Raw genomic sequence first — 19694 nt, forward strand, 5'->3', positions numbered from 1 at the left:
GTCTCACATATGGCCCTTAATAAAAAACTTGTTAACTTCACTGATGGCCCGGATCCACTTGCATTAGGGCCCTGTAAAACCCGTCTGTTTGAAATGAAGCCATAGGAAATCATAAAAGTATGCCAAATCCAATTAGCATCCAGCCCGAGCCATTCCCTCTATAAACAGGCATCTCACATTTTGTAATATTCAACTTCTGAAATGCTATTAGCAGGGGCCATTAAGGTACAGGAGAATCAAAACACAGTAATAATTAAAAAAAAAAAAAAAACTTTGCAGTGAATGTATTGTATCTATTATTTATAGTCCAGCAACAGAGCCCCATTTTCAGAGACTGTCCTTTCAAGAGGAGACAGAGATGACAGAGCCAAGATGACTCAAGGTTTCCTGCCCTGAGGAGCTGGAATTGGTGACTGGGCGACTGGGCCTGTCTCTCTCTCTCTCTCTCTCATGTTCCCAAATAGCCGGTCTCCTGCCCTTCAGCCCTCTGGGTCCTGGAACACCCAGATACAGCGTCATAAATTCCGTGGTAGCAAATGCTCCTGTTCAACCCTATTTCACTTCCTTTTCCTCTTCTTGGGCAGACGGGAAGACCACATTTCCCAGCTTCCCTTGCAGTTAGTTCAATTGGGCCACAGGGAGAGGTGATGGAGGCCATTTCCATACTTGGTCCCTAGAAACGCACAGTTCCCTATCCTCTTTCCCTTCTGCAGTGACGCAAGAGGCCCTGTGTTCACAATAGGGCCACTGTAGGATGGAGGGAAACTTTTTTTTTAAGATTTATTTATTTGTGAGGCAGAGTTACAGAGAGAGCAAGCCTCCATCCGCTGGTTCACAATGTCTGGAGTGCCTGTAGGCCAGGAACTTCCTCTGGGTCCCTGACATGGGTGGCAGGTGCCCAAGGACTTGGGCCATCTTCCACTGCCTTCCCAGGCACACCAGCAGGGAGCTGGATCGGAAGTGGAGCAGCCAGGATTTCAGCTAGCACCCACATGGGATGCTGGCACCGCACGGCTTCATCCACTACGCCACATCTCCAGTCCTCCTTTTCTCCTTAATAGCATTTTCCTCCCTTCCTGCCATCAAACAAATGCATCTTGCAAGAACAGTGCGTACAGATTTGGCAGTTCAGTTTCCCAGAGTACAGCTGCATCAGCACACATCTCCCCAATTTAAAACCACACCTCTCGGCTCAGTGCTGCTAACTGTCTACATAATCTCAGTCACACGTATGGGAGTGAAGCATGGACAGAATGTGCTTAGCCTCTGGACGTCATGCCTGTGCCCTGGAAGAGGGGGCCCTTTGAAGGCCAATGGACATCTCAGGCTGCCCAACTTACTTGTGGGGCCACCTAATTGCTTTTCTCACAGTTCAGATGCTGTCATTCTTGGTTTTACGACTATTACTGGAATCTTACATAAATGGTTTGGGAAGAAGAGTACTTATCGGTCAAGTACATTCCACCTGCCCATGTCTTTAGAATACACCATACTGAAAAGTATTTAATACAGGTATGTCATTTAAATGTTTTGGAAAAGATATTCTCCCAATAAATTACTACCATCTAGCCCTTATGTAGGTGTATCTTATTCCTGATCTTCATGAGATCCATAAGGTAAGAGTCACCACTCTTTCATAGAGGAGGAACCAATCCTCAAGTTGACTTTCTTAAAGTCAGTTTTCACACTGGGCAAGGGCAGATGTGAGACGAGAAGCCAGGTCTGTGCAGTTTCAAAGCTGTGCTTTTTGTGATCAGTATGCTGCTCTCTGCTGAACCAGGCTGATGGTGTCTGTGTACCGGGTCCTATTACGTACCGATATCATTCAGATGCATATAATGGAGTCCCCATGTGTTGGAAAGTGGCTAGAAGGTTTTTACAACTGTGTAGGGTTTACTTGGAATGACATGGCATCCAATATGGCATTCACAAAAGCACTTTTGGAAATGCCAGAAAATATATCTCAAAGACAGGCTATCTTCATCTAGTGTCTGAACTAGAGATAAATAGAGGCTCTGTGTGATGGTAGTTTGAGAAGCTGTCATCATGATGATCTGTAGATAAAACTTCTGAAGTCTCCAAATATATGGGTATCGAACCCACGCATGCTGATACAGGACGTGGGCATCCTAACCAGTATTTTAACTGCTAGTCCAAATGCCTACTCCTTGTAAGTATTTATCCTTCTTTCATTCTTTGTACAAAAAGGAGGAAATATTTTGTACATTAACTCATGCCTCACTTTTTTCACTTACTATATATCTTAGAGACCTCATCATGTCAGTTTGTAAAGATATCTTGTTCTGTTTTCCAGTTGCACTGTGTTCCATCACATGGATATACTATAACTAATTCCACTAGGAACCCTGTTTTTTTTTTTTAATATTTTGCTATTACAAGCCAAGCTGTAATAAATGACCTTTATTATAACCTTATTATGATGAGGGGTCATCCCAGAGTTTATGGAAAATTTATATCACAAAAAAAACTATGCATGGATGTCAAATTTTTGCACCAAAATAAGCTTATTAATTTCATTTTCCCACAAACTTTCTGATGTACCCATATACATTCAGGAGCATCTGCAGGGCAAATCCAAAAAGTTGGATGCAAGGGAGCCCCTATTTATAACATATGGGACTCCACACAAATCTCCCTTGTGGGGCCCCTGTCCTTTTATGAGGCTTTAATTTAAAAGTGATTTATAGGGGGACAGCACCGTGGGACAGGTTAATCCTCTGCCTTTGGCGCTGGCATCCTATATGGACACCAGTTCTAGCCTTGGCTGCTCCTCTTCTAATCCAACTCCGCTGTGGCCTGGGAAAGTAGTGGAAGATGGCCCAAGTGCTTGGGCCCCTGCACCCACATGGGAAACCAGGAAGAAGCACCTGGCACCTGGCTCCTGATCGGCACAACTCCAGCCGTTGCGGCCACTTGGGGAGTGAACCAATGGAAGGAAGACCTTTCTCTCTCTCTGTATGTAACTCTGTCAAATAAATAAAATCTTTCAAAAACCCCCTGATTTATAAATGTCCCCCTCCCCAAGATGCATTTACTCGGAAGACAGAGGGAGAAACAGAGCAAGAGATCTTCCACCAGCTGGTTTTCTCTGCAAAGGGCTGCAACAGCCAGGTGCGGGCCAGACCGCAGTTAGGAGCTCGGAACTCTATCCAGGTATCATAAAAGGGTATCAGGGGACCGGCGCCGCGGCTCACTAGGCTAATCCTCCGCCTGCAGCGCAGGCACACCGGGTTCTAGTCCTGGTCGGGGTGCCGGATTCTGTTCCTCTTGCCCCTCTTCCAGGCCAGCTCTCTGCTGTGGCCCGGGAGTGCAGTGAAGGATGGCCCAAGTCCTTGGGCCCTGCACCCCATGGGAGACCAGGATAAGCACCTGGCTCCTGCCTTCGGATCAGCGCGGCAGCCATTAGAGGGTGAACCAACGGCAAAGGAAGACCTTTCTCTCTGTCTCTCTCACTGTCCACCCTGCCTTTCAAAAAAAAAAAAAAAAAAAGGGGGTATCAGGGACAAACATGCTTGGGCTGTCTCATCTGCTGCTTTCCCAGGCACATTAGCAGGGAGCTGGAGCTGGATCAGAGCAGAGACTGGAACAGGCACTTGGATGTCAGATATGGGCATCTCAACGACAGGTTATCCTACTGTGTCGTGAGGTTGTAATTTAAAGCTCTGCTAGCATAGTTGTGTTTGTTTCACGAGCCATACTTTTTAAAGATGATTTTTTAGAAGATTATTTGAATGAAAGGCAGAGTTACAGAGACAGAGAGGCCTTCCACCTGTTGGTTCACCTCCCCCAAATGGCCGCAATGGCCGGAGCTGCGCCAATCCAAAGCCAGGAGTCTGGAGCTTCCTCCAGGTCTCCCACGCAGGTGCAGGGGCCCAAGAACCTGGGTCATCTTTTACTGCTTCCCCAGGTCATAGCAGAGAGCTGGATCAGAAGTGGAGCAGCCGGGACTCGAACCAGTACCCATATGGGATGCTGGCACTGCAGGCAGTGGCTTTACCAACTACACCACAGCGCTGGCCTCCCTGAGCCATATTTAGCCGGTTAGGTAGACACAGCATTGACAGAGTGCTGTACTCAGCCAGAGCTGGTGTTCTGTCTGGCACGTATGAAGGAGTCCGTTGCAGATGGATGTGCTGATGGACGAAGGATTCTAAGTCAGATAATGAGAGAAGTGAGCAGTAAAGCAATGGAGAGGAGGTCCAGGTATGGGAGTCTAGTTTATTCCACTTCATAAACACAGATCATAGATCAGCCCCGTCTCTGCTGGGAGATTCCACACAGGCTTGACACCGGCTGTTTCATCAAGAAGCAAGCATGACAAGGCTGGGGTAAATATTTCTCAAAGTTTATTCTTATTGGAGTCTACAACAATTCAAAGGTGGTAGACACCCACTTTAAATGGGTGTTCTATACAACAGATACATGGTAAGGCGAGAAAGCCCAATTACTGAAAGACTTTTAAACCTCTATTTCATTTATTTGGCTATGTCATTGACAGTCTATGGTGTGGAACTTTTTGATGTCTCCCAGAAGCTACATTACTTTAATTTTTCATTTTATCAGGCCCTAAGAAACTTTATTTCCCAAAGAAAAAAAATGGCTGGTGGGCAACAGTGAAAAATGTCCTGAAAAGGTTATCTATATGTAAATGAAGTGTCTCATAAATTAGTGAAAGGAAGAAGTCCAGAAAACAAGAGTTTCTATGGTGTATAAAAATAAATACTGTAGATTTACATATAAGACTGATAATAAATTATTTTTGTGGGCAAATAAAAAGAAGTCACCTTATTGGTTACACGCATATGGGAAGGCTTTCAAAAGGTAATACTTTTTAAAAAGGAATCTACATCGCTTTCATAGTTAATTCAGCTAATCAGTCACTAATTTTCCCTTTTGTCCTTACACACCTTTCAGACTTTTTGTTGCTCTAACCAAGGTTGAACAGCAAAAGACAAAGGCCAACACTTGGACTGTAATACTAGTTTTGTTATCACTTATAGCAAATGGCAAGATCTGAAAAGAACGGTGACAATGATATGTTCTATGAAACAAGGCATGATTCTTTATTCCAAAGATTTAATGTGTAAAAAATGGAAACTATTTTATAAAATATTCTTGTTTTCCTTGATCTTAGAGTACAAATAATTTAGGGTTGGCTATCCTTACTGTGAAGAAAAATTTAACAGAAGTTTCTCAATCTGAAATCTGAAAGATATAGTGATACTCTTTGATTTTTAGAAAACTCTGCTTCTCCAATTGGTTTCTCTCTGTGTACTTAGAGGATCACAGATGTATATAACAAGAAGCCTGGCCCAGAAGACTGGACTTTAGGGACTTCACAACACAGTCACTTTGCAGCTATACATATTACAAAAGTAACGACTCCGAGTTTCAGTTTTCTGCGCTGTGAAATAGACAGGAATACTAAGTGACATAATGTGTCCGAATGTGCTTCAGAATATGCACTTTACCAGTTGTTGATTGGTTAATGCTTTAATGATGTAACTTGCTCTGCTTTTTTTTTTTTTGGTGTTAAAACAGAAATCATTGGGAAATGTAAATGATTGTAAATCACACAGACCAAATATAAATAAGTGGTTTACAATAAAATCAAAGACCTCACTCATGGATTTCATAAAAAATTAAAAAAATCTTTGCAGCTAAGTATTCATCAACTTAAATGTAACCATTCTTTCTTTTATAAGAATGTTCACTATGTGACATTTAACTCTCCAAAGGAGAAATTGTAGAATTAGTTCAGTTCTCTGCCTTAAAGCTTAATTATCAGGCAGAATGATGGAATAATTAAAGTTAAAAAATAAGCAAAAATATATAACTCTAAACTACAGCCCCTTTGAAGAGCTTAGAAAGAATACTTCCAATATATTTATGAACAACCTACTGTTTATATAACACTAACACAACTGAAACCATGATCAAAGTTAATGTGCATGTTTTATTCTTCCCTTTTCAGTTTTAAATTATTAAATATCTAATGGTTTTTAGAGATTGTACCGCATTTTAAGAAATGAACTATATGTGATATGAAAATGCTTATCTACTGAATAACCAAAGTGTTGGTTATTTAGCATATTGGGCCAAATTTTAGAAAAATAACTGAGAAGTGGAACAGTGTATATGCTAGTGTCCCATATGCAAACAGATGATAAGTGTAGCCATGAACAATAAGCGAGGGAACTCACCAACTTCTCTTTTAAAAGGGTAAATGACAGGCTTCCTTAAAAGTACAAACAAATCACTTAGTCATTCTCAATCTTAAAACTTGATTAAACAGTTTTTTGTAAATAAGAAGGAACTGTTAATTACAACATAGGTAACAAATACTAAATTCTGGTTGGCAGCAACAGTTTTGGACCAAATGATGAAAGCATACAAATAAAACCTGTTTAAGAATCACCCTATAATGCTGATGTTCCAGCAGCGCTACCATCTTTACTATCCAAGATTTCATTTTTTAGCAAAGGCCTCTCTCTCACACACACAAAATTTCTCATATCATTTTATTTCTACAAATGCAGCTTAGGGTATCTTCTGCTTTTGACTATCAGGTTGTTTGAAAAATACCAACTTTTTATTCAACAAATCAATAATTTAAAATGGCTTACTGCTTTCATTAATGATCTCTCAAGATCATTCTATGTTTAAAGGGCAGCCTGCCAAGAAGTTGGCAGAGTTGAAATTGAGTTAGCGTTAGCACAGGGTAATTTTAGACGCAGGTAAAATGAGTTTACCTTGTGCTCAGCAGAATTATTTTGGTCAGTTTAGGAACAAGTAGTTGGTGAATTTATCCTCGGTGAGCACAGAGGTAAGCGTACTTAAAAATACTAAAACCTTGGCTGGCACCTTTCATGTGACAGTCTGCTTTACAGTGTAACACACCTGTGAGACGAAACAGCTACACTAAGAGCTAGAGCACAGTTTCCTCTAACCTTGCGTTACCAGTTGGACAATAAGAAAGTACATTTCTGCTGTATCTGTGGTTTTAAAATTATTCATTGTCAAACATTCAAATTTTTTCATATTTAATTAATTTCAAAGTTGGAACATGTATCTATGTCTATGTCAAATGATAATTTATTCTACAAAAAGCAGCACAAATAATATTCATTGTGGTTTCAACACAAATTCCTTAAAAAAAAAAAGTTAAGGCCATTTAATTGAATCTCAGGGCCAACTGAAGATTACCCTGGCAAAAATCAAATTACTGATTTAAGAGTTTTGAAAGAGAGCCAGAAGTGGTTGTCTTGTGTCTTCCTCCTTGGTAATTTGGAAGCAGTTTGTAGGATTGATTAGTCTCCAACATCTCCATCTCGATCTCCAATGAGCCAAAGAAAATGAAAACTTAAGGCCAACAGAGCTGTCCCAAGCAGATCACCCAACGCCGTTAGGTAAGGGATAGAGAAACTATCCGGGTCCTTTCCTTTCCTCCAGAAGTGGTGGACCATCCAGTCAGCAATCCACAGCAAGGTAAATACCTAGAAGAGAATGCCAGAGATTACTTCTGTCACAGGGACATTCCTTGTCCATTAAACACGGCCACGAGCAGCGAGCAGCACAGACGTCTGGCCTAAAAGTTACGATGCACCTGGGATGCCTGCATCCCTTATCAAAGTGTCTGCATTTGAGTACTGGCTCTCCTCCTGATTCCAATTTCCTACTAATGCACACCCTGGGAGGCAGCAGATGATGGCTCAAGGAGCTGGGTTCCTGCCACACCACGTGGGAGACTTGGACTGAGCTCCTGGCTGCTGCACTGGGCTCAGTCCAGTGTAGGTGATACAGGCATTAGGGGAGTGAACTAGTGGATGGGAGCCCTTGAGTGCTCTCTCTCTCTCAAATAAATAATAAAAACTTCAAAAGATATATTAAAAACATGGCCATGAGCCTAAGCCATTGATTTCTGGAAGGAACAGCATGTGTTTAAATCAAGAGCCATGCTTGAAAAGAATACTAATTGACAGGAACATCTTCATTTCACAAGAAAAAATAGCACGTATGTTTGTAACTCTTAAAATTTTTCTTTAGTTTTTCATATATATCTTCTAATCCTTCTGTTTTAATAGCATTGCACAGTTTCCAAGCATACTGTTGTATGTTATGTTTATTTTCTATTTGATAAACCTGTGAAGAAGGAAGATGACAAATGAAGATAGGAATAACAATTAAGGAATTATTTAACAGTCTCCCACTGAAGGTTTATCAGATGAAATAAAGATGGAGAACTGATCCTTCACTTAGTGATCATAGGGCCAGTGTAGCTTGTCGAGCATAGTTTCAGAGCAATGGTAAGGACAGTAACCAGACAGTAAATGCATTTAGAAGGGACTGATTGTTCACAATTGATCACACTGATAGGTCTAAGAGTCAAAGGGATCACACAAACAAGACTAGTGTCTGCTAATACTAACTGATGGAATCAAAAAGGGAGAGAACGATCCATCATGGGAAGCGGGATACACAGCAGACTCATAGAATGGCAGATGTCCTAAACAGCACTCTGGCCTCAGAATCAGCCCTTAAGGCATTCAGATATGGCTGAAGAGCCCATGAGAGTATTTTAGGCATGGAAAGCCAAGACACCCTGGGGAAAAAAAAAAAAAAAAAGGAGACCTAAATGGAAGATCTCTGCAAGTGAGATCCAAGTGGAAAGAACGGGACCATCAAAGAAGGAGGTACCTTTCTCTGAAGGGAGGAGAGAACTTCCACTTTGACTATGACCCTGTCGGAATAAGATCAAAGTTAGCGAACTCAAAAGGCTTCCATAGCCTTGGCAATTCATGACTAGAGCCTAGGGAGATTAGTGACACCATAAACAAGGGTGTCAAATTGTTAAGTCAACAACAGGAGTCACTGTGTACTTACTTCTCATGTGGGATCTGTCCTTAATGTGTTGTCCAATGTGAAGTAATGCTATAACTAGTACTGAAACAGTATTTTACACTTTGGGTTTCTGTGTGGGTGCAAACTGATGAAATTTTTACTTAATATATACTAAATCAATCTTCTGTATATAAAGATAATTGAAACTGAATCTTGATGTGAATGGAATGGGAGAGGGAGAGGGAGATGGGAGGGGTGCAAGTGGGAGGGAAATTATGGGGGGGAGCCATTGTAATCCATAAACTATACTTTGGAAATTTATATTTACTAAATAAAAAAATAAAAATAAAAAAAAGAAGGGACTGATCTATACAGACACAGACACACAGGAGGAGTCAAAATATTTTTAAAGCTCTTCAAATAATAAGGTTTTATGTGTAAATAAATATTTTTTAGAATAACAAAAATATGAAAACTTGTGCGGCTTTCAATTTCTAGAACAGATGCTTTTTTTCTTTGATAAATTTATAGTAAGCCTCTGATTACATGGTAAAGTGAAATCATGTTATTGCAAAAATTAAAGGAAAAAAGGATTGAGGGAGGGAGGGAAGTATGATTATCTTCTTAAAATTGTACCTATGAAATACATGAAATCTATTTTTATATTAATTTTTTAAAATCATAAAAAGAGGATTCTCTAATATTTAAATCTCTGAAGCAATGAAAGGAATTTGAGATGGAATTCATTAATGTTCATTAGTTTCGGACAAGTTGACAAGTACAGCATAGTGGTTAAGAGTGCTTCTCTGGCCGGCGCCACAGCTCAATAGGCTAATCCTCCACCTGTGGCGCTGGCACCAGGGTTCTAGTCCCAGTCGGGGCTCCGGATTCTGTCCAGGTTGCCCCTCTTCCTGTCCATCTCTCTGCTGTGGCCAGGGAGTGCAGTGGAGGATGGCTCAAGTCCTTGGGCCCTGCACCCCATGGGAGACCAGGAGAAGCACCTGGCTCCTGGCTTCGGATCAGCTCGGTGCACCAGCCACAGCGGCCATTGGGGGGTGAACTAATGGCAAAGGAAGACTTTTCTCTCTGTCTCTCACTGTCCACTCTGCCTGTCAAAAAAAAAAAAAAAAAAAAAAAAAAAAAAAAAAAAAAAAGAGTGCTTCCCTGTCACCAACTATCTGGGGAGTAAACCAGAGGATGGAAGACCTTTCTCTGTCTTTCAATAAATAAATAAATCTTAAAATATAAATAAAAATAGAACAATCTAGAATAGAAAGTATCAGCATATACATAATTACTTCCAAAAGCGTCATGGAAAATGGAATCAAAAAAGTTTATTTTGGTGCAAAGAAATTTAAAATCCATGCATATGAGGGGTCTTCAAAAACTCAGGAGAAAAATACAATGGAAAACTATGCAGTGATTTAATAAAGCATGTTTCATCTATAATTAACATATTTAAATACATGTATACATGTTTCAGTATAAATGTATTTCTTACTAAGTATTGTAGTCAAAAACATTTGAAAGGAACTCTTCTAACATGTCCATCTTGAATGTTAGTTTCTATCTAACATGTAAATTCCCAGAAGGGGAGATCCAGGTCTTCTCTCTCTCTGATCCCTTAGCTTCTAGGAAAACACTTCCCATGATAAACTGGAAGCATGCTTTTTGCTGAAGTGGCTCCACCACTGAGTAACCGTGTCACTGTCAGTAAGTGAGAAAGCTTCTAAGTCCTAGTTTCCTCAACTCCACAAGTAAAAAATAAGTTACTAGGAACTTCACAGGTTGGTTACAGAAATGAAAAGGAATAACATACATAAAGGGCTAAACCAATGCCTACTTTGCAGTAAGTATTCTACAAATACTAGAGCCATTATTACTGATATATCATTTATTACACTTTCTCAGAATTTATGACTTTGGGCCAGTGCTGTGGTGTAGTGGGTAAAGCCACCACCTGCAGTGCTGGCATCCTATATGGGCACCAGTTTGAATTCTGGCTGCTCCACTTTCGATCCTGCTACGGCCTGGAAAAGCAGTGGAAAATGGCCCAAACTTGGGCCTCTGTACTTGTGTGGGAGACCCAGAAGAAGCTCCTGGCTCTTGGCTTCAGATTGGCTCAGCTCTGGCCATTGAGGCCATTTGGGGAGTGAACCAGAGGATGGAAGATCTCTAACTCTGCCTCTCTGAAACTTTGCCTTTCAAATAAAATAAATAAATTTTTAAAAATTGTTTTAAAAAAGGCTATTGGAATAGAGGTGTGAACACTGGTTTCTAACACTAGACAGCTACATGACTTTCCACCTCTCTGGGCCTTGGTTCCATTTCAGAATTAATGAATTTGTCTTCACATTACTCTAGCTCGGCGTCACAAAGCACAAAGGGATTGCTCCCCTTTGTGTCTGCCCCTCTCCCTCCCACATTTTTATCTTCATTGTATTTATTTATACAGTAAGCAGAGAATCAAGTTCCCTTCTTGTGCAATTTCTTTTTAGAGGTACTGTGATGACAAAGTTCCAACAAGTTTCAATTTACTTAAAAATTATTTTTGCACATTAAAAAATATATCAGTGTTTCCTTAGAACTCTGTGTGTAATAACTTACTAATAAGTATCAAATAGTTATTAATGCAACATGCTTTGTTTTAAAACTAAATGATCACTGGAGGAATGCATGCTTTTCACTGGGAAAACACATCAAAATCAAGCCAAAGGCAGAGTGTTTCTTCACATGGTGTTTATTTTTTATGAAATATGCATACCTTCTCTAGGTAAATATGCCTTCTGAAAAGCCAACTTTGTAACCCCGGCTAATTATGCATGTTCTCAATGTACCTCTTGGAATTTAAATAAATATGTAAAGTACAAGGATCTATATTTGATTTGGATGACATTGACTGCCAAGGCCAGCTGCTTCTTGGAGCAGGAGTAAACATTCCCCTGCATCAGCACCCCTTGATGCCTTGATCGCCAACAACAGCCTTGTGTGTTGAGTGAAGAAAGATGATTTCTTTAGCAGAGGAATGCTTAGAAACAGGATACAAATAAACCCCCAAATTAGCAAATTAGTGCTTCCCAACCCCTACCTTTACAAAGGTTGCATTCTTATCCCCTATAAAAATATGCTTCCCTAGTTTAGTCTTCAGGCTGGAATGCAGCATACTTGTTAAAATCTAATATTTAAATGTTTTTTAAGAATGATTTAGGATTATCAGTCAACTTCTGATGTTCAGATAAAAGCATCTTTTCTTTGGTCTGAACTATTTCTTTAAGTTGGCAGTGGGGGAAAGTGGAAAATGAATGGGCTGCAGAAAAGAAAAATACCATCTGATGTCCTTCTGTCTTCCTGGGTACTTTGGTACTGGGTATTGGTATCTCGATTTTCAGAGAAGCAAACTGGACACAGAAAGAGTAAGCCACTTGCCCAGCTACACAACTACTGAGTGGCACAGTCAAACTGAGGTGGATTTAACTCCAAAGCTCATGCTATTTCCCCCTGCATCATATTACCCTTGCTGGGCAGAGACAAAAAACAACCAAAAGAGGAGAAGAAAATGTTTTCCACTTGTAGATACCACAAACAAACAAGCAAGCAAGCAAGCAAGCAGGCCACCAAAAAGAAAAAGAAAAAAAAAAGGCACAACAAAACAACCCACTCAAATTTCCAATTTTAGCAGTACTGCAAAGAACCCACCCCCTAAAACAACCTAAAATGTTCAATAAAATACAAAAATTATCTTTTTAAATGCATCACTGAGCTGGCAAGAAAGTGAAGAACCCCAGAAGCCAAACAGGCTTGCTTGGGGCAGGCAGAACAGCAGGGCGGCCTTTGGCCCTAGAGGCATCTACAAGCTCTGTGCATCTGCGTGAGAGGTTGTCTGGGCAGCAGCTCCACTGGGCATTATGTGTCCTCTGCCTTCTCCAGGGCGCACTGTGCTGACAGCAGTGCAGGGCATAGGTGCTAGACAGGAGGCAAAAGCAAGGCTGTTCCAGGGAGTCCACCAGAAGGTTTTTTTTTTCCTTCACATATGTTAAAGAGGTATACCTCTGAACAAGAAATAAACCTGCACCTCAAAGGGTCAGGGGGGAAATGTGTCTGGCTGTGGTATTACATGGTAGAAGCCCCTACACAGCTCTCAGGCCAATATCAAACCACATACGTGGTCTGAACAACCTCTAACTGCGCACTTATTTTAAATTGTTCTCAGGCTGGTAGTGCCTCAGGGTGCTTGGAAAAAGCAAATAAAAAATCCTCTCTGGAGCAGAGGTGTTTGGTGGTGGGAGGTGGGATGTATAAAGGCCACAATGATAATGGACTCAAGGCAGAAGTAAGTTCAGGAGATCCGCAGAACAGGGTGACTAACTGAATAACAATGTATTGTAGACTTGATAACTGTTAAGAGAATACATTTTTTTAAGATTTATTTATTTATTTGAAAGTCAGAGTTACACAGAGAGGAGATGCAGAGAGAGAGACAGAGACAGAGAGAGAGAGAGAGAGAGAGAGAGGTCTTCCATCTGATGGTTCACTCCCCAGATGGCTGCTATGGCCGGAGCTATACCGAACCGAAGTCAGGAGCCAGTAGCTTCCTCCCAGTCTCCCACACGGATGCAGGGGCCCAAGGACTTGGGCCATCTTCTACTGCTTTCCCAGGCCATAGCAGAGCGCTGGACAGGAAGTGGAGCAGCCGGGTCTCAAACCGGCACCCATATGGGATGCCGGCGCTACAGGCCAGGGCATTAACCCACTGCACCACAGCGCCGGCCCCAAGAGAATAAATTTTAAATGTTCTCAACACACACACATACACACAGATAAGTACTGTGAAGTAATAGAAATGCTAATTAGCTTTAGTCATTTCACAATGTATATGTACATCAAAACATGTTATATGTGAAACGTCACTTCAAAATAAATAAATTTTAAAAATTAAAAGTATCAATGTTCTTAAAATATATGAGCTCAGAGTCAATATTTATAATACAGGAAATAAGACATTAATAAGAAAAATTATAATAGATAGCAGAGTTATAGCCAGAAGTATTTCAGACACAGAAAAAATTCAGCATAGAATACTCCTATAAAATAAGTCTGTGTCATACTTTTAAAGAATTAAAAGATGGGTAATGAATAACAGAAGAAATATAAAACAATTAAAATGAGTTATAGAAACAACTTAAATCTGTAGAAATAAAAATTTTAACTGCTGAAATTAAAAATTCAATAATAGAGATTAATAGCATATTAGTTAACAGTTGAAGACAAAAGTAAGGAAATGAAAGACTAATCTTGAGAAATAATAAAAAGTGACACAAAGCTATAAAGAGAAAACATGCCAGAAACAGAGGAAGGCATAAGAAATGGTCAAATACAGCTACCTGGGGGTCTAGAAAGAGAGAAGAGATAACAGGAAGGATGAAGCATGAAAGCAGAAATTAATGATCATAGCAGGGAATGTTAACCTGTCTCTCTGAGGAAGAAACAGATCAACTGGATAAAATTAGGAAAAAAAAAAGATTATCTGGAATACATAATTAACAATCTAATATATATATGTATATATATAGAGAGAGAGAGAATATAGAAGTGAACAATGGGAAAACATATTTCTCTCCCAAATAAAAAGGTAATATTTTTAAAACATATGCATATACTAGGTCCTAAGGATATTCTTAATAAAATCTCAAAAGATTAATATTATAAAGCCCACATTCTGTAATCTAGTATGAATCAAAATCAATGACAGGCACCGTAAAACAAAACCCTTGTACAACTGAACATTTTAAAGTACAGTTAAATAAGTCACAAGTCAAAGAGAAACCATAATGCAAATTATAAAATATTGAGAACTTATCAATAAATAAATCTTTTATATCCAAATTGTGGCAAGTTGGTAATGTAGCACTTAGAGCCTTATGGTAGAAAAGAAGGCTGAAGACAAATGAACTATGTATCCACATTTAGAAGGTAGGAAAAATTCTAAGTCCAAGGTAGAAGGAAATAATAATAAAATACAAAGTTAATGTGACTGAAAATAAAGCTGCTCCCCTGCAAAGGCAAGTAAGATGTTGGCCACCTCAAGATAAAGAAGGGAAGACACAGATCAACTATGAACAACGAGGAACCCCAAGTAGCCTGGCATACAAAAACAGTTTAAGGCCTTCTGTCCAAAAGAAGATCTTATACTGGGACTGGCCAGCGCTGCAGCACAACGGGGTGAGCCGCTGCCTGCGACGCCAGCATCCCGTGGCAGAGCGCCAGTCTGACCCCTAGCTGCCCCACTTCTAATCCAGCTTCCTGCTGAGGAGATCCAGGCTTGGCCATCTGGGGAGTGAACTAGTGGATGGAAGATATCTCCCTTTCTCCTCCTGTCTCTGTAACTCTGCCTTTTGAAATGAATAAATCTTTAAAGAAGAAATTTTTAAATGTGTTCCAGAAGGCCTACATAGAATAATATTCATAGCCTTGATTTTTAATAACAAAAAGCTAGAAACAACCTAAAGTCTATTAAAAGAAGAATGGATAACTGAATTGCAGAATATTCATACAACAGAATAACATACATCAATAAAATAGATGACTAGCAGTTACACATATGGATGAATCTTAAATACAATGCTGAGCAAAAGAATAAAGCTACTTTAACAATTATTTATTTATTTGAAAGTTGGTTACAGAGAGAGAGAGAGAGACACAGACAGACAGACAGAGATCTTCCATTCTCTGGTTCACTCCCCAGATGGCCACAACAGCAAAGGCTGAGCCAAACTGAAGCCAGGAGTCAGGAACTTCATCTGGTTCTCCCACACGGGTGGCAGGGGCCTAAACACTTGTACACTGCTTTTCCCAGGCCATTAGCAGGGAGCTGGATTGGAAGTAGAGTAGCCAGAACATGAGCCGGAGTCCATATGGTTTGCTGGCATCACAGGCGGCAGCTTGACTGCTAGGCCACAACGCCAGCCCCTAAAGTCACTTTTAAGCATACATTCTATATAATTCCATGTCAAATATGTCAGAAGAAAACATTCAGGCATCCAAATATATGCAGTAAAATCATAAGGAAAAGCATAGACATGAGGGTAATACAACTTAAAAAGCTAAAAAATTCCCTATGGGAAGCAGAAAGTGGGGAGTGTTACATTTTATGCTGATGGATGCATGTGCTGGGGTTCACTGTATTAGTATTCTATATATATTCTATATCATCATTTAGTGGATATTTAATATACAATTAAAAATCTTTAGCAATATAATCTTTATTTATTTATTTATTTATTTTTTGACAGGCAGAGTGGACAGTGAGAGAGAGAGACACAGAGAAAGGTCTTCCTTTGCCGTTGGTTCACCCTCCAATGGCTGCTGTGGCTGGCATACCGTGTTGATCTGAAGGCAGGAGCCAGGTACTTCTCCTGGTCTCCCATGGGGTGCAGGGCCCAAGCACTTGGGCCATCCTCCACTGCACTCCCGGGCCACAGCAGAGAGCTGGACTGGAAGAGGGGCAACCAGGAAAGAATCCGGTGCCCCGACCGGGACTAGAACCTGGTGTGCCAGTGCCGCAGGCGGAGGATTAGCCTATTGAGCTACGGCACTGGCCCAATATAATCATTCTTAACTGGGAATTCACTACCTCTGCCATGCCATTCTGATGGAATAATGCAAAGAACCAGTGATACCGAGAACCGTATGACATTAGGAAATGACAAACTAAAAATCAAGGAAATACTCAAATTAAGTAAGTTGTCTCAGTTTCTCACAAGAAAAAATTAAAATGACAAGAATAAACCATATATACACACACACACACACACACACAGCTACAAGAAAATTAGTGTGCTGATTTTCAACTACATGCTAAGTAAAATTACTGAAACATGCCTTATAGCAACAGAATACTAGGGAAAGATGCAGTGAGCAAAGGCTGGGCCCTGAACAACTTAGTTGCTCTTTGTTATTCTCTGCTCAGATCCCAAAGATACCTCTGATTCTAATACCAACCCCCTGCAAATTCCCAGCAAAATACTTCATGGGGAAAAAGAATTCTCATTCATTTAAAAGTATTTACTGGGTGCCTTTCGAAAGTACTAATTAAATTTGAGAAATAATCTTTTTCAAAATCTTACAAAAGCAAGAAAAATGCTTAATTAATCTAATTAACATCTTGGAAAATGCAGCTTTGAGCACTGACAAGTGTGAAAGCCCAGACATAATCAACTTGGACTTCCAGAAGGTTTGCAACTCAGCATCACACAGGGATCTGTAGACATAATTACTGCTGAAATGCCAGCACACTAGGAACTCGATGTTGAGAGTGGCAAAAAAAAAAGGAAAAAAAAAATAGATTACAGAACCTAATCTCTCAGGAATTGCAGTGGCAAAAACATCTACATTCAATTTGGTTATTCAACCTATCTACACCTATAAAAATAAAAATACTCAGAAGTGAACCAACACATAAAAAAAAGAGCAATTTGTGATTTAAAAAGAATGACAAATGATTTCTTGTTGAAACTAAAATCAAGAACATGTTAAAACTCAAAACAACAGTTGTTTTAGACATATAAATCAATGGAACAGCAGAGAGTCTAGAAATAGATCCACACATATATAGTAAATTGATTTTTGACAAAGATGCCAAGGTAATTCAAGAGAGGAAAAGACAACCTTCCCAGTAAATGGTGCTGGAACAACTAGATATCTAAACTGAGAAATATAAATCTCAATCCTTATCTCATGCTACACATAAAAATTTACTCAAAATGGTTAGCAACCCAAATAAAAGATAAAATAGAAAATCTCTGAAGGAAAATAGAAGAGAAGCTTCTCATGGCCTAGGGACAGTAAAGATTTCATAGGAGGCTGGCGCCGCGGCTCACTAGGCTAATCCTCCGCCTTGCAGCGCCGGCACACCGGGTTCTAGTCCCGGTAGGGGCACTGGATTCTGTCCTGGTTGCCCCTCTTCCAGGACAGCTCTCTGCTGTGGCCAGGGAGCGCAGTGGAGGATGGCCCAGGTGCTTGGGCCCTGCATCCCATGGGAGACCAGGATAAGTACCTGGCTCCTGCCATCGGATCAGCACAGTGCGCTGGCCGCAGCGTGCCGGCCGTGGCAGCCATTGGAGGGTAAACCAATGGCAAAGGAAAACCTTTCTCTCTGTCTCTCTCTCTCACTGTCCACTCTGTCTGTCAAAAAAAAAAAAAAAAAAAAAAAAAAAAAAAAAAAAAGATTACATAGGATACATAAAGCACAGATCACTTTTTTTTTAAACTGATAAACTGAATCTCATGAAAACTTTTTAAGCTGCCATCTGCGATACCAGCGCGAGTTTGTGTCTTAGCTGCTTTACTTCTGACCCAGCCCCTGCTAACGTGCCTCGGAAAGCAGTGGAAGATGGCTAAACATGTTAATGTCACAAAGTTTTAAAGATAGTATGTTGAGTAAAAGAGGGAGACAACAAAAAGTATAATACTTAATTCATTTTTATGAAATTCTAGAAAAAAAAGATAATTTATAGTGACAAAGAACAGACCAGTGGTTGCCTGGAGGCAGGGATGGAAGAGAACTGCCTGCAGAGGAGCATGAGAGAATCCTTAGGAGGTGAAGATAATGGTCTGTATGTTGATTATGGTCGTTGCTATATGGGTATACACACACGTCAAAACTCATCAAGCTCTACTCTTGACATGGGTGTACTTTACTGCATATATATTATCCCTTAATGATGAGTTTTAAAATTGTCTTTGCAAGTTAAAGATTTCATCTTTGTCCATCAGGTAGCAGTGTTCAGCTTTCCCAGTAACAGCCTATAGCCAGGAGTCACCAAGTGATTTCCTGATGAATGAATCTGGCCCTGTATGGTCACAGTCTAAGAATGGTTTTACTTTCTTCTTCTTCTTTTTTTTTTTTTTTTTACATTAAAAAAAAGTCACAAAAAAGTCACATGAAGAATATTATTCATGACATATGAGCATTATATAAAATTTAGTTTCATGAAAGTAAATTCCATAAAGTTTTTGTTGGGATTCAATCTCACTTATTTACATATCATATATGGCTACTTTTGCAGTGTAGTGGCAGAGGTGAGTACTTGTGACACAGATCATATGAACTGCAAGACCTAAAATGTTTATTGTCTAGCCTAATACAGAGAAAGTGTGCAGACCTCAACCTTAACGTAGGACTTCCTCATGTCACCTTCATTAACAAATAATAGGACTGATCAGGTTAAGTTCTGTTCTCAATCCTTTTATTTATTCTATCATGAGATAGAACACAAGCTTTGGAATGATACAAATCAAAGTTCAAATTTTATTCACCACTTAACCATTGGTATGACATTGGGCAAGATTTTTAGGTTTTCAGTTTCTCAGATGATATACATTTCAGAGGCCTAATGAGGGGATTAATGAAATAATATAAACAAATATACATTGTCTGGTAATTAACCACTATAAATATTAGCTATATTCTATACCTAAGTAAAGTTTTTAAGAGCAGTGGTTTATGACATAGGGAAAAAATAAATGAGCCTGATCAGCTACCAGCCAGTTTTTAAATGAGCAGCCATAACCTATCCACTGTTCTTTACCTTATCTCAGGTTATCCCAGAAGTGAGTTACCAAACTTCATTTATCTCCCCCACACCTTGTCATGCCTATGTCTGCACTTAATTTAACATTAAATGTGTGTAACAATACACACAATGTACTCTTTTTACATCTGACTTCTTTTGCTTGGCATTATGTCTGTGACAGTCACAGTATCACTCTGAATATGTTGCTGGGAACTACTGTAAATCACTCTTTAACCCTGCTGTATATGACTGCATCATGAA

At 39.8% G+C, this 19694-nt stretch overlaps 1 protein-coding gene across 11 annotated transcripts in view; it reads right to left on the reverse strand.

The window, feature by feature from the left end:
- Nucleotides 1–4350: 4350 nt before the first annotated feature.
- SLC41A2 (solute carrier family 41 member 2) overlaps nt 4351–19694 on the reverse strand; it is a 147364-nt gene continuing 132020 nt past the window's right edge. For all 11 annotated transcript variants that reach the window (XM_089308908.1, XM_089308914.1, XM_051846057.3 and 8 more), the window contains one exon: nt 4351–7517. In XM_089308908.1, the coding sequence (XP_089165034.1) occupies nt 7332–7517 (186 nt within the window). In that variant the 3' untranslated portion in view covers nt 4351–7331. The remainder of the gene's footprint in view (nt 7518–19694) is intronic.

The sequence above is a fragment of the Oryctolagus cuniculus genome, chromosome 11 (genome assembly GCF_051225735.1).
Source record: "Oryctolagus cuniculus isolate XC-2025 breed Fujian yellow rabbit chromosome 11, ASM5122573v1, whole genome shotgun sequence".
Classification (NCBI taxonomy): Eukaryota; Metazoa; Chordata; class Mammalia; order Lagomorpha; family Leporidae; genus Oryctolagus; species Oryctolagus cuniculus.